At 33.3% G+C, this 12,488-nt stretch overlaps 2 protein-coding genes across 8 annotated transcripts; one reads left to right on the top strand and one right to left on the bottom strand.

Moving 5' to 3' along the window:
* The first annotated feature begins 864 nt into the window (after window positions 1-864).
* On the top strand, window positions 865-6,910 carry LOC110657311 (uncharacterized). Of its 3 annotated transcripts, none has more exons than XM_021814464.2 (15): window positions 865-1,158; window positions 1,761-1,888; window positions 2,020-2,091; window positions 2,172-2,285; window positions 3,348-3,416; window positions 3,505-3,561; window positions 3,769-3,822; window positions 3,896-3,958; window positions 4,130-4,192; window positions 4,494-4,658; window positions 4,735-4,890; window positions 5,097-5,177; window positions 5,296-5,357; window positions 5,482-5,612; window positions 6,632-6,910. In XM_021814464.2, the coding sequence occupies exons 1-14, from the start codon at window positions 984-986 to the stop codon at window positions 5,561-5,563; spliced, it is 1,341 nt and encodes a 446-aa protein (XP_021670156.2). In that variant the 5' UTR covers window positions 865-983; the 3' UTR covers window positions 5,564-5,612; window positions 6,632-6,910. The 3 variants fall into 3 exon arrangements, with proteins under 3 accessions (XP_021670156.2, XP_058002154.1, XP_021670157.2); XM_058146171.1 differs by having other exon boundaries at window positions 884-1,158; window positions 4,735-4,803; window positions 5,482-5,574; XM_021814465.2 differs by having other exon boundaries at window positions 888-1,158; window positions 5,482-5,574.
* Window positions 6,911-8,757: 1,847 nt separating this feature from the next.
* Window positions 8,758-11,069, bottom strand: LOC110657312 (NAC domain-containing protein 92-like). 5 transcript variants are annotated; one of them, XM_021814467.2, is made up of 4 exons: window positions 10,968-11,069; window positions 10,402-10,606; window positions 9,834-10,105; window positions 8,758-9,526 (listed from the first exon to the last, which is right to left on the bottom strand). In XM_021814467.2, exons 1-4 carry the CDS (start codon window positions 10,968-10,970, stop codon window positions 8,984-8,986), a joined length of 1,023 nt encoding a protein of 340 aa, XP_021670159.2. In that variant the 5' UTR covers window positions 10,971-11,069; the 3' UTR covers window positions 8,758-8,983. The 5 variants fall into 5 exon arrangements, with proteins under 5 accessions (XP_021670159.2, XP_058002150.1, XP_058002151.1 ...); XM_058146167.1 differs by having other exon boundaries at window positions 10,935-11,033; XM_058146168.1 differs by having other exon boundaries at window positions 8,758-9,523; window positions 10,935-11,033.
* Between the last annotated feature and the right edge of the window lie 1,419 nt (window positions 11,070-12,488).

The raw sequence follows: 12,488 nt of genomic DNA, 5'->3' as shown, positions 1-12,488 counted from the left end.
GAATTATAAAATTTTTAATTGAATAACTATTTAAAATAATACGTTATATTGTTTAACTATTCTTAGTTAAAGCATATTAATTTATATTTTAAATAATTTTTAATATTTATAATTAATATATTTAAAAAGTGTTTTTTTTCCATTATCAATTATAATAACAATATGAAAAAATGATAAGTAAGAAAATGCTTTATTAAATGGAAAAAAAAAATGGAGAAGTGGTTGGAATCATTTATACTTCATTTGAAAAGTTTCTATTAATTGTTATTAATGTTGAGCAAATTATATTGTTGACAAATTTACACCATAAAAACTTGAAAATAAATGCAATTAATATTTAATAGGATGTGATTATTATAAATTTAAATTTATACAAAAATGAATTCAATAATTATTGAATTAAGTGTTTATATATAAATTTATATATATTATATTTTAATTAATTATATAAAAATTTATTGTAATTATTATTAAATTTATTTTTATTTTATATCAAAATTATATTAAATTAACCTTTTTATGAGAAGGAAAATTTTCCTTGATGAATTAGGTGATTGGTGGGTTGTAGCCTTCACAATTAATAATAATCTAAATGTTTGCAGCCTTTTAATTGGAGCAACCCAAAGGGAAGAAGTGTGAGAGTCCACTCCACCATCTTTTTGTTGATTCAAATCAAAACCTTTTTCTATCACCTACCCGCCCCCTTGATTTGTGCACCTAACATTACAAATGTAACTTTCCCATTTTTTTTTTTATTATTTATTTCTCTATACTCCTCCCCGCAAACCGCTATCTGTCAGTTTCCATCACTACCTACATCTTCTTTTTGTCCATCCCTAACCGACACGTGTCTATTCCTCCACTAAATATCTATTCGCTTAAATAATCTTTTGCCAGTATCCGGCCATTGTTTGAATTATCTACCGGATATATCAATTTTCTTTCCCTTTCTGTGGGTTTCAGCGAGATTAGGTTTCGGTGTCATGGCGATCGCCTCAAAACTCCTGGTTTTTTCTCTCTTTTTTGCCCTAGTTTTCTCCGCCGTTAGGCCGGATGTTTCAATTGAAGCCGATGCTCAAGTACTTGGATCAGACGCCGGTGATTCCTCCTATTTGAAGATAGAACTTGACCAACTCAAGTCTAAGATCCATGATCTTGGTTCGTTTGCTTCTCATACCTTGCTTTATTTCAATCGAAACCATTGTTGGAGAGAAAAGGAATAGCAAGTTTGAATTTTCGATTTTTTTTATACTATTCTGAATATGTGAAGACTCTGTGCTGCTTAACTTCCTGTGTCCCTTCCTCTCTTCCATTAGTGCTATTTTACAGTATTCTAATTTTGCTCTTTGTTCAAGTTTTTTCAGTACATGAGAATGATATTTCAAAATCATGGAATATGGCTGTGAGTTCAACTTAGATTTTATCTATGACTTGAGAGAGGCTAATGATGTATTGTTGTAGAAAAATGGTATTTATTCAACATTTTATTTTTCACGTACAATTCTTTTACCCACAGTGAATTTTACAATATTATCAGTTTGCCACATCAAGCTGGACGCAGTGGGGCAGTATAAGATTGGCAGGGCATGTAGTACTAATCTAAATAAAGGAAATTAACTGTAAAAACTGTGTGAAACTGTGTCCACAAAATATTTACCTTTTAACTTCCCAATTATGGAATTTTTTTAATTAAGGAAGGTTCTAACTGTACGTCGTCGGTTCTATTTTTGTCAATTTGCGTTGATTATTGGAATATGAAGAATCCCGCATTGATGAGAAAACTCAAGAATTGAAGGGCAAAGATGACTTAATTGCGCAGAAGGAGAGAATCATTCAAGAAAAGTCAGATAGTATTGTGTCCTTGAAGAATGAAATATCTTCCCTTCAGGTAAGCATTCTACAAAATTAACATGCAAAGTGCAAACGAAAGAACGTTTAGCTCATGTTCATTCTTTTTAACTCTGGAAATGAGATCCACATGCTACGTCAAAATTTTTATTTATTTATTTTGCTAAATAGAAAAGGGAGAAATTAGACACTGCAGAGCAGGTGGGAAAGGCTCATGCGCGGGCAAGTGAACTGGAGAAGCAGGTTGAAATAATTCTAAACAGATGAAATACTAATTTTGAAAGAAGTGCTGGACAGTTGTAAAATGCTACTTCTCAATGCAGGTCGACAAACTTAAAAAGGAATTGGAAACACAACAGAAGCAGAAGGATGCCCTGGAAGCAAAAGCCAGTGAAGCTGAAAAGAAGATAGGTGAATTAAATTTGAAACTAGAGAACGTAAGTTATTTGTTCAACAGGAGTTTAGAAAATCACTAATTTTGCTATGGCAGCCTTTATCCAATACTTCCTTGATCTCAATATCATCTGGCAGCATCACTGAAGTACTCATTTCTGTCTGTCTATTAAAGGCATCTGATTATAGTTTTTATGAGTTTATGCTACAGTCTTTTTATTTATTAATTTTTTTTTTTGAACTCGGTAAAATTCCTTCTTCAATAGCAAAAGTTATACAGGAAGTTCTTTACACTTTTGATTCTGAAGCACGGTCAATGTTGGGAAAACCTGTTTGTTATAGCTTTTTGAGAGGGAGTAAATGTAATAAATTTAATCTTTTTAAACCTAGAAAATAGGGGGCCGAATAAGTTGATAGATTTTCTCTTTAAAGTCCTACTACAGTTAACAACCTTCCTACACGACATGCTATGTTCAAAAATGTGGTGCATACTGTTGAAAGTACAGATAAGGAGGCTACTTTATAATAACACGAAAACTCAACTCAATTAAGCCTTAAATCCCTCAGGGATCCAGCAGTCAAAATTAGCACTTCATTAATTCTTTTTCTTACGTAAACAAAATCATTTCTTATTATGAAATTTTGAGCTAAAAATTTGCTTAGTTTTGAGGTGAAAGCTATTAATTATACAATAATCAAAGAATTTTATGCCATCGGAAGCAATTTCAATTTGATAACAGTATTATTATTATTATTATTATTTAATTCTCTTCGGCTTTGCAATACGAAATTCCTACCTTTGCTATTGTTTTTTGAAAGAAACTGGTTTTTTACATTCTTATTTCTGCATGCACATTTGTGCCTTTAAGCCTGTTGACTGCCCTCATTTGTGTGCCGTCTGCTACTGAATTTAATTTTAGTTATGCAATTGGGCTATTACATCTCTTTTTTCATCCCTTTTTTGGGCTAATATTTTATATTCAATATATTGTTGCACATTCTGTTTTATTGTTTTGAGGCTTTTGGTATATTTATGGCTTGAGATTTGCTTTGTATTTCATATACTGGGATGATATGCAGTAATATACAACATTTTCATTTTACAGCTTCAAAAGGTTAGCGATGAACAGAAGAGCAAACTCCGGAAGACAGAGCGTGCTCTTAAAGTTGCTGAGGTATTTATGCTATTTACGAAATTTGCAGTACATCTAATTTTTTTAATGATGGCTCTTATGTGCTTTTTATCGCAAATTAATTTTGCAGGAAGAAATGATGAAGGCAAAGTTTGAAGCTTCTTCAAAAACCCAGCAGTTAAGTGAGGTAATAAGTTAACATGGTTTAGTTTCTTGTGCTGTGCATCCTTTATATTCGTATTCATCTTTAGATATGTTGTGCTATTTTGAATATCTTACATCAAATTTGAATGCATCTTATCTCTTCATTTGATTGTAAAATAAGTTCTATTCATTCTCATGTAAAAATCCAGATGAGATTAATTGATTTTGGAGTTTGGTGTCCAATGCTCAGGTTCATGGTGCATGGCTTCCGCCTTGGCTTGCTGTACAATTAGTCCATTGTCAGGTACATTGATGCAGTTTGTTATTTTGCACAGAAAAATCTTCTTCTATGGCATAATGATATTGTATTTTTGCAGTCTTTGGTCCAGACACATTGGAATGAACATGGAAAGCCCGCCATGGAATTGGTAATTCAAAAGGTATTATCTTGTGGCTGCAAAATCATGGTTTTTTACCCTTTTCATGCTATTTTCTGTAGAATGTTTACTACACAAGCGTTGTCCCATAGTGGAATACTATGGCTCAAGTGCATGATCAGCTTCTAGAATAGAATGTCTATCACTAAAGGGAAGTTTTGAAATTTGTTTTAGGCCCTGGAGAAAAAAGCTGATGTTGAAAAATGGGCCAAACCCCACATGGAAACAATTAAAACTGTAAGCTCTATTTCTTTATTCTTTAAGTTTCTGCCGACTTCCATTGTTTATGCAGATAATGGAAGCCGTGATTTTCAATGCAATTGCTTATTTTCCTTTTGTCAGATGTTCTAGAACATGTTCTTGCTACGAGCTTACTGAAACTTGGTTATTACAAATAGAGGAATAAAGGGTTTAAAGCTATTTACTTTCTGTTAGTTTAGCTTTTTGCTGAGAGTTATCCTTTAATGGAACAGTGGTTGATTATTGGAACAGTGGTTGATTATTGTGTTCTTATTGTTGTTTGAACTGTTGCTTGAAGAAATGGGTCCCAGCTGTGAAGGAGCAATGGTTGCTGATGGCTACTCAGGTTGAACCACATGTGCAATCACTGACTGCAAAAACTTTTGAAGCTTATGAAGTGTCAAAGACTACAATAACTCCTCACATCATTAAAGTGCAAGAATTTGTTGATCCGTACTTTCAGGTTTAAGTTATTTCATTGAACATTGTATTATATCTGCCCTCTTAAGTTCCATCTGAAATGCTTAATTTCTTCACAGGAAGCTAAGAAGTTCAGTAAGCCATATATTGATCAGGTTGCCACTATGACAAAACCCCATGTTGATAAGGTTAGGGTGGTTTTGAAGCCCTACACGAAGCAGGCAGTTCATGCATATGGGAAATTTTTAGAGTCGGCAACCACATACCACCATCAGGTGTCCATGCTGGTGTTTAAGTGTCACTGTTGCTATGTAATGTTAAGTTGTACTTGTATGTTAGTAAGATGAAATATTGGCTTTTTTATTTTCTTTCTTGCGACTATTTGTGGGTAATAATATGAAGTCAGGTTTGTTTTGTACTATTCACCCCTGAAAAAGGTATTTCAGCATAGTTAAGCTGTTCTCCTATATGTTTTTTTTAGGTGCAAGGCACTGTACAAGAAACTCTAAATAAGCATGAGCTGACAAGACCTCTTGCAACAAAGGAGTTGATCTGGTTTACGGTATGAATTATTGGTTGTGATTGTCAGTATTTGTTTGTTGAATAGTTGTAATAAAAAATTATATATTGGAAGCCACCTGAGTTGAACTAACCAACTTATTGGTCTTTGAATGTTGTAGGCCTCTGCCTTGTTGGCGTTACCTATCATCATTTTGTCCAGAATTTGTTCAACTTTTTGCCGGTCAGTTTCTTAGTCGATTATTCAATTTGGTGAACTTTCTATTGTCCAAAAATATCTACGATTACATTACTAGATTTTTAGCTAATTTCATTTGCGACTTATTTTTGTTTACCTTACATTGCAGCAAAAAGGCAAAGAGACATACTCGAAACGCTAACACTAGTCACGCTCGTCGTAAGGCTAAACGGGGGCATCCGGACAAGTAGAGTGCCACGAGGTTGTCTGCTGGTTCTTTTCTTTTGGGAAATATTTGTGGTATGCTTTGTTATAATTGCTTTTACAGTAAATATTATCAATGGTGCATTTGATGCAAGCACAATTAATTGTTTTTCATGCAATAGCCATTTAAAGCAACATGAATCGACTACCAATGGCCTTGGATCTAGTTGTTGGTTTACATTTACCTGATTTGAACTTCTAAAATATCGCTAGGATGCTCATTTCCATTCCTTGTAGTATAATTTCATAACTTTAGTTATGAAAGATTAAAAGACTATTAAAGCTTTAATAATTTAGTACTTGAATGCTTATTTGTTATTATTATTTTTAGTTTTATGTTATTTGAAGTTTGATGGAATATTCATATTTTTTTTTTTTTTTTTGCTCCTCATCTCGCTCAAGCGTGTGCTTGCGCCTTGGGCCTAGGCTCCAGGACCCCTTGGTGCCTTAGTGCGCTTTGAGCCTTTAATAACTATGCATGCTAATGTCATCTACTATTTTATATTCTTTCCCTCTATTTTTCTTTTGTCCTTTGTTTGCAATAAAAAACATATTAACAACCTGCACAATGAGGTTCAAGGGGTGGAGAGAGAGGGGGAGAGGGAGAGAGGAGGAAAAGAGCGCCCGGGGTGGGGTGTGAAAAAGAGAGAGAGAGGAGGGGGAGTTTAAGGTTTGGATTGATGTCGTGCTTTTGCTTCTTTTTTGGAATGTCCGAAGATCAGAGATGCACGATGCTGCTATATTTGTACTGATTTGGCAATGTTATGAGGTTCCCATTCCCTCCTTACCTCTAGACCCCTTACCCATTTTCCCAATGAAAATGCAGGAGGCATGGAAGCCATGACTCAGTACATTCGTAGAGTAGAATGCATGTTTGGCTATGTTATTTTAGGGAGGTTTGTAGTGCTATCTGTTGCATTATGAATTAGTGATCCTGCTGTGAATGCATTTACCCAGAATTTTCATTGTATTCAATACCAAAATGCAATGCCTGTGTAGCTTGGTACTAGCTAGATATTTGATTCAATTCGAGAGTTTATTTTTGTTTGTTGCAGATGGTAGGTAGTTTTGCCTCTTGCATGGGCTCTTGGTCTACAAAGGTCATTCCTGGTCAAGAAGTTTCATGTTTTTGGAGCTCCTGCATATTTTCTCATTTAGTCGCCGTGAAAAATGTTTTAGAACTCACACCACAGATTGAAACATCCTGAGAATTTTTAGATGTAATATCAATATGGTGTAGTTAATGTTAATGATGTTAGAGATGAGTTGTTGTAATTTATGGGTATTTTTTACTGGGTTTATTCTAAATTTACAGTTGAAATAACTGTTAAACACCTCGGTAGTTTCGTTAAACAAATGCTTATAACGTGTGTGTGGAGGTATTTCGAACCAGCAGCAATGGTTTAGTGGTCTGGAATTTATGGGAAATAATTTACTGTGGATTTTATGGTATGCCGAATCGAAAAGGGGATTGATATTTGGCAATAGCAGAGCGAGGGTAAGTATTCGGATCAAATCGAATTGAATGAAAATGAATGAAAAATCTAATTGATCTGAATTATACTATTTAAGTTTGGTTCGGTTGATTGATTTTTTAATTTAGAATTGATTTTAAAATTATTTAGTCTTATTTTGATTTTGATTTGAATTTTATAATTATTAATTAATGAAATTAAATCATTTATATATATAAAATTAAATATAATTTATAAATTTTTTATAAAAATAAATTAATTTAAAAATTAATAAAATTATTTAGTTTGATTTGATTTAATTATTTTTTTTTCTTTAAAATTATGTTAAATTAAAATAATTGAAATTTTTATTATATAAAATTAGATATTAAAATAATTAAAATTTTTATTATATAAAATTAGATTAAAATGAGGTGAATTTTTTTTAAAATCGAATTGAATTATTAAATTAAGATAGTTTAATTTAATTTATTCAATTTAAATTAAATAATGAGAATCTATAATTGGTGGGCTTTTCTTTTTATAAGTATACAAAGCATATTTCCCTTACAAGAAAAATGGAAACATATGATTGATTCGTCTCGTCGTCGCTTGCTGTGGTGATGTTACTGCTTACATAAGGAAATAGATGAATATATATATATATACACATAGAACAAAGCATTTTAACTTATGCGATTGATTTGGTCCTTTTGTCGCGTGCTGACTGCTGTGGTGATTTTGTTCTCTCTTAATCTTCAGATTGTCCCTCCCGTCTTTAAAGAACCAGAGAACTAAGATTCCAAGAAACCCAAATGGCTGAATCATCTAACGAACTAAGATTTTATCATAAAATTTGTTTTAATGCCCACCTCCACATCTGCAAATCAAAGAAGATCCCAATGGAGAATACCAAATTTTGATACGTGCAAAGAAAAAACAAAAAAAGCTATAAACACAATTTCATAGCCCCCTCCTCAAAGATGAAATTCCAAGAGGGCGTCGTGGAATCAAGCACCATAACTTCTCAACCCTCCTCAGGGAGCTCAGCGGGGCCCATGGTTCTTACTGCATCGACCGAGGGCCTTACAGTCCATATTGGAGAGAAATGTGGGTTAAAATCGATATGCTTCTCATCTACATCGATTCGAAGAGGGAAACCGTTGGAGATTCTTTTGACATTGGAGGATAGATAGCATCTCTCTCTCTCTCTTTCAGCAGTAGCAAGCAATCGCTTGAAGAAACTATTGCAAAATGGATTTATCTGTGAAGAAACACCTTATGTTACAATAATAATAATAATAATAATAATAATAATAATAATAATAATAATAATAATAATAATTTAGAGCCACGAGCCCTTAAAAATACCTGTCAACTGCAAGCATGAAAAAATTGTACTCTTTCCTTATAAAAATGTAGATATAAAAGATTCTCGTTTAAGTGTTGAATGGTGAATCTATATAATTAAAATACATAATAAATTTATTTTTAAGTCATGAATTTATATATATATTCCAGTAACCATTAAAATATATTGCTTATAAAAAAAAGACTATTACTATAAATTTGGGGGTATTTTTTTGTTTTCTACTCCCACATCTCTCAAAGATGGATGACTGAAACGAGAATTAAATGTCTATTATTGAATAAAATTATGTATCCTTTCTAATTAAAATAAAAAAAAATGAAAAATGAAAAAAAAAGGAGGTTTTTGGGATGTCAAATCCTTAATATAAAATATTATTTTAAAGCATAAAATTTTGAATTTGAGTTTCCCTCGTTATAAAAAAAAAAAAAAAATACTCATTACTGCTGGGTATTTTTACCCATCATCCCTAACATTACACATGACAAATAATTCAAAGGACTTAGAACTCGACATAATTTATCTATATAATCTACGTTAACAAACATGTCTATTAGCTCGATCATCGTCTCATTCCCTCTTCCTCAGTAAGAAGGCCAGTAGTTGTCTAAATCCATGCAATGTTCCACGCCCATAAATCTGCTGCTTGGCCCACTTGCGTTATTGGTTTCTGCACCGTAGCCACCTTCTGCAGCGAAAGGAGTACTGTTCATCATGGAAGAAGTAATATCTTGCTGGTTCATGACTGAAGGTGGTGGAGGAGGAGGCTGCATTGGCCTATAAACGGGCTGTGTTGGTGCCCCTCCTAGATTGATATTCAACCCTGAAATGGTGAAGCACCCACCTCCAACTCCAAGTGGGTAGTTCATTTGAGATTGAACTGGTAGATTTACACTATTTGATCCACCAGCTCTGAATGCCCTGGTGAGTTCTGCCAGTTCTGCTTGATTCATGTAATTTCTTCCAACGGAGAACTGATAGTTCTCTGCAGCCTGCATCATTTGTGAGGGTATAACGCTGGGTCCCATTTCAAGGTTGTAGGGATTCACTGCTCTTGATTGGGTTGAGGGGTACTTTTTAGCGCCTGCGCTTTTCTGGAAAACACGGCACACCACCCATTCGTCCTGCTGGATTCACAAAGTTTTTTTTTTTTCCATATATTACTGATTCTTTCAAGTAATAATCAAAATAAGTTTTTCAGTTCGCAATCTATAAGATGGAGCGTTGCTTTGTTGCATGCTTCACCAGCTAGAGCTGGCTGCGATTCTCAAATGCAAAAAATTTAGAAGACAAATATTATCTTAAGCTTTAGCTGATCTCATCCCCCAATAAAAAGGGTTGAGACATGATTGGGAGAGGAAATCAAAAAACAAAATCGCTAGTAGGCAGTTCTTAAAGTTTGGATCAAATAGCAGGGTTTATATATAATGATACCTTGCCAGTTCTGAATCCAGATTTGGAGTGGATACGATATTCATGCATGACCCAGTTGGTCTTCTCTCCTCTAGGAGCTCTCCCTCTATAGAAAACCAATGTCTTCTTCATCCCAACTAACTCTGATGTGACACTGTTGAAGATCTCCTTGTCTTTTCCTGTGGTCTTCCAGTAACCGCTATTTGTAGCTCGATTTGTTCTCACACCAGTAGGGTATTTCCGATCTCGAAGGCTGAAGAAGTACCACTCTTTTTCTCCCATCTTTGCCTTCCCTATTTCAGAGAAAAAGAAAATCTATACCCTTTATCTATATATAGTCAAATTAGATAAGAAACTTAACCTAGGTTTGTTGAGAAGATAGAAAAATGGAACAGATCCATATATCATATCTCAGGACAAAAAAAAATTGTGTAATTGCAAAGGAAAGGCTATAACTTTCTTTGGATGACTGAAGGCTTTGATTTTGATGATTTCTACGTCTAAGAATTGGATCAAAGCCTATATGTGTGTGTGTGTGTGTGTGTTGATGATGAGGAAAAAAAGAGAAGAAAAGATAAGAAAAGAAAACCTGGAAGATCCCATGGCTCGCACTTGTTGAGATCAACATCAGCAATTGCTTTCCCTGTGAAATTAGCATCCGAGATCTTGTTCACAAGATAGTAAGTGATGAGTTCTTCGTCTGTAGGGTGAAACCGAAACCCTGGAGGCAAAGTTTCCTCCTTTGCATCTCCTTCCATGACTTTCTCCTTCTTTCCTTTCTCACCCGTATGCATCTGTACTACAAAAAAAGGGCATAAATGAATTGCTCAAAATAAAAAATAACAAAACCCTTAAACTCATTAAAGAAGGTGAAAAAGGAAAGCTTCCATATTTGGTCTCTGGTTAGGGTTTGATTTAATTAGCAAACAAACCCTAGCTGCATGAAACAAAGTATCTTCCCATGACAATCCAAAACGAAACTCTTCTGGGGTCTAATTAAGCTTTAACGTTTGAGAAGTAGTTGCTAGCTTACTTGCATGGGCAAGATTAAAATTCTTCGATTAGGTTGTGTTGCTTTTTCATATATCAGTTTTTGATAAAAAAAAATGGGTGAAAATGAACCTGTAAGAGGTGATGAAGCCTTTTCTTACTTACCATGCACAAGAAATCTGGGAATTTAAGCTGATAGGAAGAAAAGAAATGATGATGAGGGAGTATCTTTCAAGCTCTCACCTAATATGGATCTTCTCATACAAGGGACAACAAGGCAACGTCCTATATATGCTTTTATGAACATGGAAAGTCTTTGAAGAAATCCTTGTTTAGAATCCATGGTTGCTCCAAATTACTGTGCAGATATTAAGATAATAATATTATCATTCATTATAAAATGGCCATTTTGGCCTCCTCTTGTGCTAGGGCATCAAATTTTAGATATGTTTTTACATTGGAGATATAAAATTAGTCGCGAAACCCTCTTATATAATATTACGTTTTTATTTATTTTATATATTTTTTGAGTTATGGTTGTTTTTATTTATTAATTAAAATTTTTAATATAAATAAATAAATTTATATTAATTATCATTTACTTTAAAAAATATGAAATTATTCTTAAAATTCTCATTTAAAGATTGAATTTATAAATTTTTAAGTTTTCAACTTTTTTTTTTTAACATTTTCCAATCCAAATAAAATCCTATATCAAAAGGAAAAAAAAAGGGTAAAAAGAAGATTACAGATGTCTGAAAATATAATAATAATGTTGTTTTTTTTTTTTTTGACAAAAGAGTGTTGTTATATTTGACAAAATGATAATATATAATATATATGAAGGATTATTTGGACATGCAAATAAGACAAAGGTCATCACACCATGTTGATGACTACTGCTGCACGTAAACCCCTTTTACACTTAACATTCAGACCAACTCCACGCCATGTGATTGTGGGCCCTCATCCCTTTGAATTCAGGGAAAATCCTACCGACCAATCAATTCATGCCACATCAGCAAACCTCGAAACTACATGGCTCCCTTCTTCCAATACTAAGACGAGGAAATAGTCAAAACTCGAAAGCAAACAACCATAATAGGGAACTAACCAAGAAGAGGAGAGCAAGAGGGAGAGAGGGTTCCCCTCGACTAATCTAAATAATTATTATCTTTGTTATCTATTGCTTCTTATATTATTCGGAATTTATTATTTTATTATAGTGATTGATTATTTCTTTCTAAAAATTATGTTACTCCGAATTGCAACTTAAATGGTGAAGAATTCTGAAACCAGAAAGCTAGGCTTTTCTTTTGCTGAAAATGAGCAATGGAACATGTACATAAAAAGTATAGGATGATGCATTCCTTCTTTCTATAGATGCTTCTTTTTTGGCGATCAATCTTTGTTATGGTAATGAATTTCTTATTTGGCCCATATTATATATATAGCCATTCTTCATTCTTGTAGTACTTACCACTAGAAATAATTAAGTTTGGGAGATTGCATAACCAATCTAGAATCAGTTCTCTGCAACTGTATGTACAAGACTGGATGGTTTTCAAAACTTGAAAGGCAACTATATATGCCTTTCTAATTATATTTGTGAAATATGACGTTTCAATTGGTTGCAACTTAAAATCTTTTTCATATTTAATTTCTGAATTTGGCATATGATGTTTT

Source organism: Hevea brasiliensis, chromosome 4 (genome assembly GCF_030052815.1).
Source record: "Hevea brasiliensis isolate MT/VB/25A 57/8 chromosome 4, ASM3005281v1, whole genome shotgun sequence".
Taxonomy (NCBI): domain Eukaryota; kingdom Viridiplantae; phylum Streptophyta; class Magnoliopsida; order Malpighiales; family Euphorbiaceae; genus Hevea; species Hevea brasiliensis.
Note: the sequence above shows the minus strand (reverse complement) of the source record. Positions and strands in the feature narration are given on the sequence as shown.